Source organism: Bolinopsis microptera, chromosome 9, assembly GCF_026151205.1.
Source record: "Bolinopsis microptera isolate Bmic1 chromosome 9, MBARI_Bmic_1.0, whole genome shotgun sequence".
In the NCBI taxonomy this organism is placed as follows: domain Eukaryota; kingdom Metazoa; phylum Ctenophora; class Tentaculata; order Lobata; family Bolinopsidae; genus Bolinopsis; species Bolinopsis microptera.
The window spans coordinates 2962300-2978403 of record NC_087080.1 but is presented as its reverse complement, the minus strand read 5'-3'; the positions used below and the strand labels follow the sequence as shown (position 1 = coordinate 2978403).

General features: G+C 37.7%; 1 protein-coding gene and 1 long non-coding RNA gene across 4 annotated transcripts; both read left to right on the top strand.

Moving 5' to 3' along the window:
• The first annotated feature begins 1605 nt into the window (after positions 1–1605).
• LOC134820349 (uncharacterized protein DDB_G0290685-like) lies at positions 1606–6398 on the top strand. 3 transcript variants are annotated; one of them, XM_063830656.1, is made up of 8 exons: positions 1606–1736; positions 1898–2390; positions 2595–2699; positions 2896–3234; positions 3524–3628; positions 3965–5411; positions 5734–5896; positions 6172–6398. In XM_063830656.1, the coding sequence occupies exons 1-8, from the start codon at positions 1713–1715 to the stop codon at positions 6394–6396; spliced, it is 2901 nt and encodes a 966-aa protein (XP_063686726.1). In that variant the 5' UTR covers positions 1606–1712; the 3' UTR covers positions 6397–6398. The 3 variants fall into 3 exon arrangements, with proteins under 3 accessions (XP_063686726.1, XP_063686728.1, XP_063686727.1); XM_063830658.1 differs by lacking the exon at positions 3524–3628; XM_063830657.1 differs by lacking the exon at positions 3524–3628 and having other exon boundaries at positions 2896–3240.
• Positions 6399–8526: 2128 nt separating this feature from the next.
• LOC134820895 (uncharacterized) lies at positions 8527–12442 on the top strand. Its single transcript, XR_010160942.1, has 3 exons — positions 8527–8665; positions 11072–11230; positions 11817–12442. It is a non-coding gene; the product is annotated as an uncharacterized LOC134820895 (long non-coding RNA).
• The last annotated feature ends 3662 nt before the right edge of the window (positions 12443–16104 follow it).

Sequence of the window (16104 nt, the reverse complement as noted above, 5' to 3'; positions counted from 1 at the left end):
GGTAATCGCACTATAAGTATATAGTGACTGCAACACTATATAATGACAAGCACTTTATATAATAATGACAGCTTTGACATACGATGCATGCCACTTTTCGCGCGCGAAGCGCGCGCCGCCGATACGTAACATGTATCAATGACAGCTGATATTTGTCACTATCAACTATATAGCGTGCAAAACGCACTTTATAATGACAGCACCATATAGTGACATGTCATTATAAAGTGCTTGTCATTATATAGTGTTGTCACTATTTGTATCACGTGGTGACCCCCACGGTCGCTTCACTGTAGCGTCTTCGACGCTACAGGGGGAGCCGCGCACTTCGTGCGCGGCGGGTCATACAACGTATGACAAGTCACTATATAGTGCGGGAATCAAAAAAGATCTTGTTCAGTGTTTACTGGATGGCGCTCCGCCAGTCCCCCACTAAACCTGGGGTTCCCAGTTAATAAGGGGTCGTTCACATATACCTTACAAGACATATTTATAACGTACGAAATGTGGCGGTTTTCCGAAAATTTCGCCATATTTTCGGATCGCCAAAATTTCGGTCGTCGTAATAGAATCCGTCGCATTATCTTTTAGCTTATTTCAATGACTGTGCCTTCACTGCTTTATTTTGTTTCTAAAAAGTAATATCAAGTAAAATAAATAAATAAATTCTGGCATCTTGGGACAAATTATCACCACACCAATGACGAATTGAATGTCAAGCAATACAGTTTAAATTTGCATTAAAATACATGTATGTGCTAACATGAAAGTCTTAATTTCTTGTGTTTGCACGAATATCTCAAGTTCGGCGTCTTAATACAGACTAAGTTTGAACATGATTTTACCGAATTTCAGAAATTTCCTTACTGCTTACTGTCACAAAAAATGATGAAAAATACCCTTATTTTCTGTGACGTCCGAAATTTGACGGTTTTTGTTCAATTTCGCCATATTTTCGGACCGCCAAAATTTCGGTCGTCGCAAATTAGGCCGCCATAAATATGTCTTGTAAGGTATTACGTAATCAGCAGAGGGGGGAGGGGGTTTCCAAATGATTACGCGATTACGCAAGTGTAATTTTGAAACAATAGCTATGTGTAATACTGATTGCGGAGGGGGGGGGGGGGGGGTTAAAAATTGATTACGTAATATGTGAACAACCCCATACAGTGTGCATCTTGAAATCCGATTTGATATCACAATGATAAAGTCAGGAAACTTATGTACTCCGGGCCGATGGTTGATGGTTTTACTTCAGATGCATTACGTCTTCAGTCTTACTACAATATTTAAACTTTAAAACAATTTCTTTTGTTGGCTCATGCGATAATACAATACAAATGCTTCTACTCTTTTTTGAATTTTGTAACATGCTGATCGATGGCCAGAGAAAGGGAAACTGGATGGAACTGGAACTGCTCTGTGGCGAAGATGCTTTTTAACGGTTAATCAACAACCACGTGACTGTTGATTTCCAAGGCAATGCAAGCAAGCTAGTGAGAACGTAATCGAGTGAAGCATGTGATATGAAGTAGACGTAGCACCACGTGGTAACTGTATATGTCACGTGGTCAGTGGACTCAAATAAGAATTCTTGCTAGAGTAACCACAGTTCAGCTTTTGTGTTTTAAAGTTTGGAGTTGAGATTTAGCTTTTGTTGTGTGCGTTGAACGATATAGCTCCTAATCTGTAGAGAAATACTTGTTGGGAACATGATTCGATTACTCTTGAAAGTGGTAAGAATTAATACTGACCATATCTCAATCTCAATCTGGTCGGTCTATTTCATGGTCTAAAAACCAGCCCCCACAAATCTACTGTCTGGAGTTAGGACCCGCTTGAAATATGATTGTTTTAACCCTCTTTGATAAGAGAGCAACTTAACCAAATATTTCAGTTGGTTTTATACACAGTGCTTCTATCCGTCTGTGGAGAAGGTGAATGGAATCCCATCGACAAGGGTCAAGACGTGGACTTTAACTTCGAAGAATATTCTCTACAAGTTGAAACAGAAGGCTTTGGTTTGTTGGCAATGAGTTGGTTGGACGGAAGGGATCCCGCGTACCCGGTTGGGTCCATCTACTTCAGTTTTGCAAATGCATTCAGTGTGCAGTACCAGATTGCGTATTGCACGGTAGGAGAACCTACGTTTACTCTAGCTGATTCCATTTCTAGTGAGAAGAGAACTTGGACTTTCACCCGAGACAAGGGGGGTTTGAATGTCGCCAGTAACGGAAAGGACGTACTCTATTTGGAGTTTGAGAAGGATTGTGCTGAAGGATGGCAATATTATTGGGGCTTAACCCCTGCTGTCCTAAAGTTTGAGTCCTTGGACTCGGCAACCGATCGATACCGAGCATTGGAAATTGCTGGCTCCGCAACCGAGCCAGGTCAGTTTGTGAAGTGTGAATAAATTTTAACAATTTTATCCTTGATTTTTCTTAATTGTGAATTTTTCCTAAGCAGCGGAAAGTTTTGAAAGTTTGATGATATTTATTCATGCTATCAAATAGAGAAAATTATCGAATTTAGACGGTCGTGTCGAAATTTGTCTCTAACCACAGTTTAAAAAAATTATTCCACATAAATTTCAGAAGGAGAAGGTAATGAAGGAGAAGACAAGGGCGATAAAGAAGACGGTGACGATGATAAAGAAGAAGGCGAAGATGATAATGGTGGAGATGACACTGAAGAAAACGGTGAATATTTAAAAAATTAAATGTAACCAAATTTGATAATTATCGAAATATCGCTGAACAGCAATATACATTTATATCTATTAGCAGGGCCTGCATAGAAATTTAAATATTATTTAGAATTGGGATGAAGGATACCTCGTGTTTTTAGGACGTTAGTCCAATCTGAAATGTATCGACTAAATACGAAAACCTTCAGAGGTCCGCTTCCACATCCGAGGTCCAAAGCCCCAGTATTCAGTTATTGGAGAAGGTAGCTCTATTACTTGTTCGGTAGCTGCTCCCGATTCCGTAGAGGATGAAACTTTCATGATGACCATTAACGGCGACGAATGGAATGGGGAAGCGCTTGATGAACGTTGGGCTGGAGCCGGTTTCGTTTTCTCTACCTTTGATCACGAAAATGGAACGATTGAAACTACTATCGCGGGGTATTTGGACAATTTCATAGAGTCGGATAACATGACAGAAATCAGATGTTATTCGAAGAAGTACGACGGGGAAATATCCATGACCATTGAACTACGAGACAATCATGGTAAATGTCAGGGAGAATAGAACAAATTTCTTTTTAAATCATTCTTTAAAAAATCTTTCTTCAATCTTTTTTATTCATTACTTTCCCTTATATTTATATTTCACACTTTGATTATCTATACCTCAACGTATTCATTATTCCTAAGTAAATTTGAAATTGACAATTCGTATTTCGTCGCACTTGTTACTGTTGTGCATTGTTAAAGTCTAACCGCTCTATCTGTTTCAGAGGGCTGTCACTTCCCTGACTTTAACCACAGTTTTAAAACATTATTCCAAATAAATTTCAGAAGGAGAAGGTAATGAAGGAGAAGACAAGGGCGATAAAGAAGACGGTGACGATGATAAAGAAGAAGGAGAAGATGATAATGGTGGAGATGACACTAAAGAAAACGGTGAATATTTAAAAAATTAAATGTAACCAAATTTGATAATCGCTTAAAAAAATATCGCTCAACACCAATATTAATTTATATCTATAAGCAGGGCCTGCATGGAAATTTAATTATAATATAGAATTGGGATGAAGGATACCTCGTGTTTTTAGGACGTTAGTCCAATCTGAAATCTATCAACTAAATACGAAAACCTTCAGCTATTCCTGAATAAATTTAGAATTGACAATTGAAAATTATCTCAAGCATTTCGCATTTTCGCTTGTATGTATTTGTATTTCGTCGCACTTGTTGCTGTTGTGCATTGTTAAAGTCTAACCGCTCTATCTGTTTCAGACAGCTGTCACTTCCCTGACTTTATCCCCGGAGGATTCAAGATCTGGGAACATGAATCAGTATCGGGCTACCAATGTTACCATCCCTTCGTCATGACTCCAAACATGGACATGATGATGGGATACATGTCTGAGGATGAGAACGCAAATGTTTCTCAGGCGTACATGGATTTGTATAATCTGGCATTTTGTAACAATATGACCATGGGTGCGATTTACTTCCCAGAATGCAGGGATCTTCACGAGGTCCCGCATTGTGGGTTACCCAACTATATTGAGCATGGAAAAGCTGTCGAGTTCATGTTCAAAGAAGACTATAGTGAAGATGATAAAGATGACGAAGATCATGAAGGCAAAGGAGAACCCGGAGATGACGAAGGCAAAGAAAAACCCGAAGGTGACGAAGATGGCGAAGGCAAAGAAAAACCCGAAGGTGACGAAGATGGCGAAGGCGAAGATAAACCCGAAGGTGAAGAAGATGGCGAAGGCGAAGATAAACCCGAAGGTGAAGAAGATGGCGAAGGCGAAGATAAACCCGAAGGTGACGAAGATGGCGAAGGCAAAGAAAAACCCGAAGGTGACGAAGATGACCAAGGGAAAGAAAATCGTAAACGAAGAAATGTAGATGAAAAGGATGATGAAAATGAGGGAAGCAAAGGAGAACCTGTAGACGAAACTGCAAATGAGGAAAGCAATGAGGAAGAGAAAGATGATGAAAGCGATGATAAAAACGATGATGAAAACGATGATGAAAACGATGATGAAAAAGATGATGAAAAAGATGATGAAAAAGATGATGAAAAAGATGATGAAAAAGATGATGAAAGTAATGAAGATCACGAAGACAAGGAAGACACTGACAGTGATTGGGATATGATGGCTAAAATGCTTCCCACTATGGCGAAATATGAATGTGAAGAAGGGTACATAATGCAGAGAACTACTAGGAAAGAAGATATGGGTAACATGGGGTGGTGCCGTACAGACGGATCATACGAAATCCCTTATTGCGTATCCATGAACAACTACACGGGGCTAAATTTCACACTTGACAACGGTAGCGACAAGAAGTTTGCTGATAAAAGTGGAAGACCGTTAGCAGGAATTGTATCAGTTATGTCAGTTGATGCATATGGTAATTCCTTGTCCAGCAATACCTGGCAGTTGGTGTGTAATGACGGATCTAATGACTTCGCTGCCGGCGCTATCTGTAGATCCCTTGGGTTTAACCATGGTGAACGCATGCAACCGACCAAGAAAATGTCCAAGCCAAGTAACAACGACAAGGACTCAAGTAACAACGACAAGGACTCAAGTAACAGCGACAAGGAGTCAAGTGAAGGCGGAAACGAGTCAGGTGAGGGTGAAGAGAAACCAGTTGAAGACGGAAAGATAAACTGGGGCTGGACAAACTTTTCTTGTGATTACGATGATACTCTACCTCTAAGGTAAATAATTACACCTAATTACGCTTATATTTGCTAGGGAAATGTCTTAAGGACTGTGCTGTTATCAAGAACGCATTATTCATATTTTTCTCAGCCGTCATGATCAAATGCAATCGTAGACAAATTGATATGACCGGTTACATGAAATGTCACAACCTAATCGTATGATAATAACAAATAAGTCGGAACAGCACTAGTATTAATTCAAACAAGCAGTAATACATCGTTAACGCATTATTTAAGCTATTTTTTAGTTATTTTAAATATGTCTGCTGTATTATTCTGATCCCATGACTGTTATTCTGATCCCATAACCCTTCAGTTCAAGCTGCAGAGCGACCCGATATGAGGACGCAAAAGAAATGATGGGAGTAACAGCCACTTGCTTCGATTTTGATAAGATGGCGATCAGATGTTTCGAAAATTACTTTGACGTCAAAGTGAATGTCAGAGCTAAAGGAAAAAAAATGTTCTGTGATGTAAAGGTCCGTATGTTTGTTTCATAAAACATTACTTATTTTATATCTTCATTCTAGAGATAGGGCAAAATACCCCTAATTAATCTATAAAATTATCGAAATACTTGACATCTTTGTCATTCATTTTGAAATTAGCAATGTTGCGGCGATTGAAATTAAATTGCCAATCTCTAATACTACATAGTATATTGATATAATATGAATATATACATGTATTACTATTGATATTATAAATTTAATATAACCAACGTTGACATATCTATTACATAAAACCACTTCAGGCGTCCAAAGGAAGCAACAGGGTCGGTCTGGAGGAATTCAGCGTGAAGTTCCTGTTAGATGGCGAGTATTTGGAAATAGAACAGGAAAGCATCAGGCGTAATAAAAATCGGGGATTCGCAACACCGTATGATTTGAAATCTGCTGATTACAGCTGTGTTAGCTGTGAGCTGTATATGGATGAAGCGTTTGTGGGTGAAAGTGAGAGATGTAAAAAGGAGAACTAAAAGAATGGAAAAGATGATGGACAACATATTTTTAAATGTTTATATTAGATGAAGTTTAAAGTTAACATACTTTGATTTGATCGGACGCGTTTATTTTTAACAAAGCTTGGCCTTGAGAGCTAGACAGAGACTGCAGCTGCTTTTTAGAACATAGAATGGCCATGGCGAAACATTGTGTGTATTTTATGTGCCTGTTTCATGCTTAGAGGTAAACCCAATTTTTAGTAAACCAATTTGAATTTTAAATTCGTATATTATCATATTTTGTGCAAACAACAACAAACAATTTAATCTTACTATATTAATATATAATGCGAGACGATATATATGGATATATGGATGGATCCGTACCATTTTACTGTCCCCACGGCATCAAATTTAACGCGACTTTCCGCAAAAACCGTAAAAGATATACGACTGAAACTTTTTTGAGTGGGTCAAATGCTTTAATCACCGCTGCACGCAGTGTTGTGACCGCTCTTCGTCGTATTTTACACATATTTGGACGTTGGCAATTTATTCCATCGATAATTTTAAAGTTTTAACATTTTTATATTAAATTCTTTTTTAATTTAGTTCTAAAACGATTAAGCTTGCTTTCTGTGAAAATTTAATGTACTTTCGTAAAATAATTTTGATGTGGCAGCGATTTGAAAAGGAAATTAGTTAAAAATAATACAAAAAAATCGGACATTTTTTGATATTTAAACATGAATAACTTGGGCTGTGTTGACAGTAGAAAAATTTATTAACCTCTATCCGACAGCTTTAAAATTTTTCTACGCGCCGCGCAAATCCACGCGCGCATTTAAGCGTGTCAAAATCGTTTAAAACTAGAATTAGTTGATGAAGGAGCATAATGCAGATCATACGTTGTACGTGTGGCTTGAACATTATGATTTCGCGCCATTTCTTGTTTCTGCACTCGCTTTGAACTTTTATGGCTTTAACAGCAGTTATCGACTGACGACTTTGCTGTATTACATAGTGTACTTGGTACATAATTGATCAACGATAATAGGAGGAACCCCTGCAAGCTTTAAAGGGCTCGTGTTACTTTAACATCACTTTCGAATTTCACGAAAGCAGATAAAAGGTAGGTTTTCGTTGAATCAAAGTAAGCTAATATCAATTAGAACGAGTATAATTGTGTTACTTTAATACATCGCTTGGTACTGTATTTTATAGTTAACTAACGACATTCTCGCTTTAGGTTATTTTATATAAAACACTTTTATCATTGTTGATTGTGACTTGTCCAATCATTGCACTAGTTTATTACAAAGATTATCAAAATCTTGCGGTAAAATTATTATACTAGGAGGTGCACGATAAAAATAAACTTGCTCGGATTTTAAAAATTTTTGTGCCAGTGTTTTCTAGAGACTGTGAGAATTTTCACAATACCAAATTTGTCATACCTTTTTGGAAAGATCAGTGAATTTCGCCTTAGTGCCATATTTGATGGTGCGCGGATTTTGGAGCAAAAGTAGCTGTAAAAGTCGCGTAATTTGACCAAATTCGTCCAAATTTGACCATTTTTGTCGTATTATTCGGATTTATCTTCAGTTCCTTAAATGAGATCATTCTGAAAATTGGCGATGACCTTCCAATAGGGCTTTTACAACTGTCCGAAAAATTTGGTGGATATCGGAGTTGATATAGTGATCAAAATGGGGCAAAATACGCTGCTTTTAGCTGTAACATAATGTCTGTTAATTGGATATGCTTTAAATTTTTCGGACACTTTCCTTGTAAGTCTATGAGTAAGCTCACCAATTTTTGTTGCAATTAGAGGTCGGGAAGGATACTCAATATTTATTTGTTTGAAGAAAATTGTGCTGGCCGAAATTAGCGCTAAAAAACCATCCTACAGTCGGCACGCGCGGCTCACTGTCGATGGCGCACTACCTAATTATACAAGCACCCATAAATGACAAAAGTCATTTAATTTCAACATTCCTCATTGCTTTTGTGATTTCCTGCAGCTCTTACTACTGGGCAGCTCTTACTACTGGGCAGGTCGCCCCGTGGTGGTTCATGGAGGCGTCTCAAAAAAAACTGACTGAACTATAATCTAAATATGATAAGTGCTTATTAACCTCTCTGCTTTCATTCAAACCTTTTATAGAATCTACATATGAACTTACAATGTTTTGCAGTTTTAGTGACGTTGCAGAAACTCCGGAATACTGTGGATTGGGAGGAGGAGAAAGTGATAATTCTGTTATATGGCCTGTTTCTAGGACACGATAAACTTCCTAATAAGGTATTTTTTTCAGGATACGATAAACTTCTTAATAAGGTATGATCTGTAGCTAGGACACGATTAACTTCCTAATACAGTATGTGTAGATGATAACCTCCCTTCCTCTTCTAGATCAGATGGCTAAGTTACGGTGCAAAGACGGGTAGCTTGAGACTACCCGTTGTTACCTATAATCTAACTCACTCTTTCCACATACGCGGCTAACCTGTTCCCGATCAATATTCAGGTAGTGGAGAACTTAGAGTTAGATTATTTATTCCGCTTTTTGATTTTCCCCAGTCTTCATGCTAGATTCCCGTTCATTTTAGAGCCTCATTTAATCAGTCGGCCTTACTAAAGAACCTCTCACCCTCTTAAGAACACGTAACTTGAAGTCTGATCAACTACATAGCTTTCGCTACAGCACTAACACGTGCATTTACAGAGGAGCAAAAGTTTGCGGAGGCATCTTAGAACGGTACATATTTTAATATATCATGCACGGGTGCCATTCTGTTTGTTTGGTTCACAGCTATTTCCTACTCCTAGACTCCGTGTTCGGACTTTTGATTTCTGTACCAGTTTATCGTTAACTTAGAGTTAGATTATTATTCCGCGTTTTGATTTTCCCCACTCTCCATGCTATTATTGCTAGATTCCTGTTCATTTCAGAGCCTCATTTAATCAGTCGGCCTTACTAAAGAACCTCTCACCCTAATAAGAACACGTAACTTGAAGTCTGATCAACTACATAGCTTTCGCTACAGCACTAACACGTGCATTTACAGAGGAGCAAAAGTTTGCGGAGGCATCCTAGAACGGTACATATTTTAATATATCATGCACAGGTGCCATTCTGTTTGTTTGGTTCACAGCTATTTCCTACTCCTAGACTCCTTGTTCGGACTTTTGATTTCTGTACCAGTTTATCGTTAACTTAGAGTTAGATTATTATTCCGCGTTTTGATTTTCCCCACTCTCCATGCTATTATTGCTAGATTCCTGTTCATTTCAGAGCCTCATTTAATCAGTCGGCCTTACTAAAGAACCTCTCACCCTAATAAGAACACGTAACTTGAAGTCTGATCAACTACATAGCTTTCGCTACAGCACTAACACGTGCATTTACAGAGGAGCAAAAGTTTGCGGAGGCATCCTAGAACGGTACATATTTTAATATATCATGCACGGGTGCCATTCTGTTTGTTTGGTTCACAGCTATTTCCTACTCCTAGACTCCTTGTTCGGACTTTTGATTTCTGTACCAGTTTATCGTTAACTTATAGAGTTAGATTATTTATTCCGCTTTTTGATTTTCCCCACTCTTCATGCTATTATTGCTAGATTCCCGTTCATTTTAGAGCCTCATTTAATCAGTCGGCCTTACTAAAGAACCTCTCACCCTAATAAGAACACGTAACTTGAAGTCTGATCGACTACATAGCTTTCGCTACAGCACTAACACGTGCATTTACAGAGGAGCAAAAGTTTGCGGAGGCATCCTAGAACGGTACATATTTTAATATATCATGCACATTGCACGGGTGCCATTCTGTTTGTTTGGTTCACAGCTATTTCCTACTCCTAGACTCCGTGTTCGGACTTTTGATTTCTGTACCAGTTTATCGTTAACTTAGAGTTAGATTATTATTCCGCGTTTTGATTTTCCCCACTCTCCATGCTATTATTGCTAGATTCCTGTTCATTTCAGAGCCTCATTTAATCAGTCGGCCTTACTAAAGAACCTCTCACCCTCTTAAGAACACGTAACTTTAAGTCTGATCAACTACATAGCTTTCGCATACCGTTTCGTATCACGTATTTATCATCTCTCCTTCTTCAGAGACTGGCTTTATTTCAACATACCGTATCGTATCACGTTTTTATCGTCTCTCCTTCTTCAGAGACAGGCTTTATTTCAACATACCGTATCGTATCACGTTTTTATCGTCTCTCCTTCTTCAGAGACAGGCTTTCTTTCAGCATGGTTACCCAGAGACTTGATGGTATCAGAGTTCTCGATGTTCTGAGTAATGAATTTAGTTTTTCCCTTCATTCATTCTAAGTCCCACTGTGGCAGCAACCCTTTCTATCTCTTGCATCAGCGTCTCTGTCTCCTTTTCAGTATCTGCTATCAGAGCAATGTCATCCACAAAACCAGTGACCGATATCTTCTCCACCTTGACTCTCCTACTCCTATAAGGCTTAATGGTAAATCCTATTTCAGGGTGCTTGCTTAAGGCTTGTCTCATGCAATAGTCTAGGGCTATTATAATGAACAGGTACGGTATGGTGCTAACATCTGCAAGATCTTAAGGAGAGAGTGGCGTGACACACCCTCTGTAATCAATAAAATTTTGCGAAACTTTCAGAAATACTAAGTTTGACCCAGATTTAAAGGTCGCTAGACTGAATGTAATATTTCAGTTAACAACTCTACCTCGATTCGATGCAGTGCACAGTGGGAAAGGTTGAAGTTGACGTTCAAGCAGTCACCCTGCCGAACAAGAAATCTTTCAGGCCAAGAGGCTAGGTGACTAGAAACTCAATCACTATATCCGTGAAACTTGTCGGGAGCACTGTTATGTGAGTTATTTTACCTTCTAAATTCCAATGAGCATGAAAATTACCCAGGTACATGGAATGCACGAAAATGAACAAAAATTAATATTCTCCTAAAACTAAAAGTGCTCAGAACGGTTTAAAACTGGCCGGAAAGCGTTTAGATTGGTCCTAGGACCACTCAAACCAAGTTTGGGAATCACTGCATGTCTACAACCGATGTAACCAATGTTCCAAAATTTTCCAATTTTGTCCCAATAACTCGTTCACCAGCCTACCTCCGTTCACCAGCATGCGCTGTGACCATCATGGTCACGGCGCAAGATGCGCGTATTTTAAAATGGCGGGAACACATTTTAATTGCCATTGTACATTATAGTACATAGTGGACAGTGGAGTGTGTGGTCTGATACTTGATAGTAGACAGAGGTTATATTTGAAACATTCCCGGTGCCTTCAACTGTTCTTTACTGTGCATGCACTGACTATTTGATTGCTTAAACGAATAGGCGAGCCTTCAAAAACATTAGTTTCAATGTTTTCATAGTTTTATGATGCAAGTATAATTTTTCCATTTACATAACTGATAATACCCCCAATATCTTTTCAGTTGTGGAGGTCGGACCGAAACTGTAATCAGACACTAAACATTGACGAGGACCAATTACTCTACTCCTTCAATGATTAATAAAGATCGCTGATTGCTTTTACTAATGTATAATGTTAAAATGAAAGAGAAACTATCGAGACGAAAGAGAAAAAGGCACTCATTTATTTATAGTTTTATGTCTTAACAATGATATTCGAAAGCTAATTTTAAAAACTGGCTCTGAATCCTTGCTAAATGATTTGGGAAGGTGTAAGGGCTTAATATGCCTGTAGACATCATTTTCAGTGGGTTTTATGAAGTTTATGATTAGAGTATATTTTGGGACTGAAATAAGCGCAAGACCTTCGACGTTTCTATTCCTACTGTTTTTTTAATTTAGCAAATATACAAACAAATTTTATACTGTCGTAAAGATAAAATATTTAGTTATCGGATAGAGACTTGAAAATTAAGTATTACAATAACCAAGCTAAAATATTCAATGTTAAACTCAAAAATTTTCACGCGTCTATGAAGAAATATTTAGTTCTGCGCGTAGTTTTTTGGTCACATCTACGGCAAATTTTCGCCAATTTTGTTCATAGTTTCAAAATGTTATTTAGTAGACAAATTACTTTCGGACTACATCCATATTGTTTATTTAAGTCTAAAAGAAACAACATTTATTTGACTTCAAAATTGTTCAATCTGAACACGAGCTGATTACGACGAAGGGAGGTCACAACACTGCGCGCAGGAGTGTTAATGCTTAAATGCTTTAATATATAATGGCCTCCAAGTCCAAATCAGCATGAAGAAATAAAAAATTTGCCAAGAAATAGTTACTGGGCCGCGCTCAGCCTGTCATTCCGCCTAATCTCTATCAACATTAAAGCCTGGGGTAAGGTAGCGCGCGACCGAAACAATCGCGTCACACAGTACGCGTATACACATGGCTATGTGAAGGAGGGCCCGGGGGGCAGGAGGGTGCACGATAAAAATAAACTTGCTCGGATTTTCAAAATTTTTGTACCATTGTTTTCTATAGACTGTGAGAATTTTCACAGTACCAAATTGCAAATTTGTTATACATTTCTGGAAAGATCGGTGAGTTTCGCCTAGGTGCCATATTTGATAGTGCGCGGCTTTTAGAGCAAAAGTCTAGGTGTAAAAGTCGCGTAATTTGACGAAATTTGTTAATTTTTGTCGTATTACATATTATTTTGTCATATCTTCAGTTCCTTGAATGAGATCATTCTGAAAATTGATGAAGACCTTCTAATAAGGCTTTCACAACTGTCCGAAAAATTTGGTGGATATCGGAGTTGATATAGTAATGAACATGGGGCAAATTAAGGGGAATGTTTGGATATGCTTTAAATTTTTCGGACACTTTCCTTGTAAGTTTATGAGTAAGCTTACCAATTTTTGTTAAAATTGAATTAAGGGAGGGTTACTCAATACGCATTTGTTTCAAGAATTTTGTGCTGGCCGAAATTAGCGCTAAAAAACCATCCTAGTACAGTCGGCACGCGCGGCTCACTACACTGTCGATAGTGCATTATATAAAGTAAAATACAATTTTTATTTTCCACAGAAGAATCAATACATATTGAATTATAAATATCCGATAATTCCATTAATAATCATTAAAAGTTGCTTTGTCATTCGTAAAATCAAAAACGAAAAGCCGTACGCTGAACGCGCGCGACATTTTTTCTGCAGCTGCCTAGCTTGTAGCCACTAACATCATTAACATCAACATTAAAGCCGCCACGCGCGCTTAGTGCTGGGGTGCATCCTTATTGACAATTAAACTTGGTCAAAGATATTTATATACAATTCCTAAATTAAATCAATAATCATGTTAATATGTCAAAGTAAAGTAAAGTAAAGTAAAATTTATGACATCACATCATCACACATGTCTACAAACTATCATCGCACTGTGTGAAAAAATATATAATAAATATTTCCCCACCAACATTAATTAATTATCAAATACAATATCTAAAAACAATTTCATCAAAAACATTATCCTATTTTTAAAACTTCCCAGTGGAATAAAGATTTATAAAACGCTTCTTTGCCACATAAGGATGGAACCAAAGATAATTGTTATGTTTCTCTTTATTACTGACATAACTGGCTCCCTCAATTCTTACTAAAACTTCCTTAGAAACATTCCAAAAAAAGCAATCATTTGTAATACTTTTAGAAATCATATCTATCTTATATCCTTCTAATTTAATTTTAAAACCTAAAACTGTCACAGAGTTCTTGACGTCCGGAGGGAGTTTGTTCCAATATGGAATAACTCGCTCCGGGAGAAAAGACTTCTGGATATTCTTGACCTTTGTCACACTTTTACTGCATCTATTGGATGAAACCAGATTAAGACCTGATCTGCTTGGTCTGAACAAGTCTGAACCATAATCAGTCATAGCATTAATAACCTTAAAAGCTTCAATAAGGTCCCCACGTATTCGCCGCTCTGCCAGCGTTGTCAAATTGAGGATTTCCAGTCTACGGCTGTAAGGAAGAGTACCCACCTCATCAATCAGACGGGTAAACCGCCTCTGGACGCTCTCCAGCTCCAAAACAGTCCCCCAACTTCCATGAGCCGCAGGTGGATTCCACAATTGGACACAATACTCAAGATGGGGTCTTATTAAAGCTTTATATATAGCAATCATAACAACCTTTTCTCTAATAACTAAATTCCTTACAATCCAACAGATCATACGATTTGCCTTAGCGATACATGCTTTGATCTGTTCGTTCCAAAGCAGGGAGCTATGGGTAATAACCCCCAAATCTTTTTCCTGATCAGATACTTCAAGTTCTATACCATTTACCTTATAATTTAAATTAGGATTGTTGTTAAAATTAATGTGCACTACTTTGCACTTGGCAGGATTAAATTGTAAAAGCCAAATACTTTCCCAAACTTCTAATTCTTCGATATCTTCAGCAACACTACCGTGGTTAGCTGCATTACCAATTAATTTAAGATCATCAGCAAATAACTTTATCTTATTTTTTACAAGGTCAGGCAAATCATTAATATACAGAATGAATAGGAGAGGGCCTAGAACTGACCCCTGAGGAACACCAGATAAAACATGTTTAACCTCGGACCATTGTCCTTCTACAGAAACCCTCATAGTCCTGTCTGTCAGAAAATCTTTAATAACATCTAAAACCTTTCCTTTGACACCAAAGCCTTCCAATTTAGACAGAAGTCTAAAGTGGGGGACTGTGTCGAACGCCTTACTAAAATCAAAGTATAGAAGATCAACCGGGGCACCTTCATCTAAAATGTCAAGAATGTCATCAAATGTCTCTAAAAGATTAGATAAACACGATTTACCCTTAACAAATCCATGCTGATGCTTCGAAATTCGATGTTCTAGAAAATTTAAAACATGTGCTCTCACCAACTTTTCATACACTTTGCACAAAATACAAGTTAATGAAACTGGTCTATAATTTAAAGGGTCTGATTTAATACCCTTTTTAAACAATGCTACAACAGATGCAGATTTCCACACTGCAGGTAAAGATCCTGTATCTGAACACTTTTGAAATAATTTAGTTATTGCTTCAACAAAATTGTTGTCATAAGCTAGCGATTTCAACAACTTCGGATGAACACCATCCGGACCAGAACTCTTAAAAATGTTAAGCTTTAAAAGTTGCTTTTTTATATCAGAACTGTTGACTTCCATATCATCAATATCATCAATACTCTCATTGTCAGGTCTTAAATTCTCAGTTTTAGGGAGAGGGCCAGGTGGTTCACGCACAAAAACAGAGCTAAAGGCACTTGCGAGTACCTCAGCTGACTCAGTCGAACTATCTGTGCGTGTACCATCTCCTCTATCTAAAGAAACCACACTAGACTTAACTTGACGTTTATTTCGTAAATAAGAGTAAAAAGACTTACAATTCTGCTTCAGATTAGATGTAATTTTCTTTTCATAATTAACTTTAGCTTTAATTTCTGCTAATTCATAAGTATGTTGTTTGCTACTTGCATAACTAAAATTAACATCAGATGGATAAATATCAAACTCAGCCCATGCTTTATCTTTATTCTTTCTCATTCGTTTAAGTGCAGATGTACTCCATGGCAACTTGACAGGTCTGTTGTCGAGATAAACCGAAGCAGTCGGAACAGCTGCAGCAACAGTCTCCAGTTTACCATGTAATTCAGCCCACATATCTTGAACATCATTGGTAGAACTATAATCCCAGTCGATATTTTTCAAACTAAAATTTAATAACTCTTCAGAGGAAATCTTAC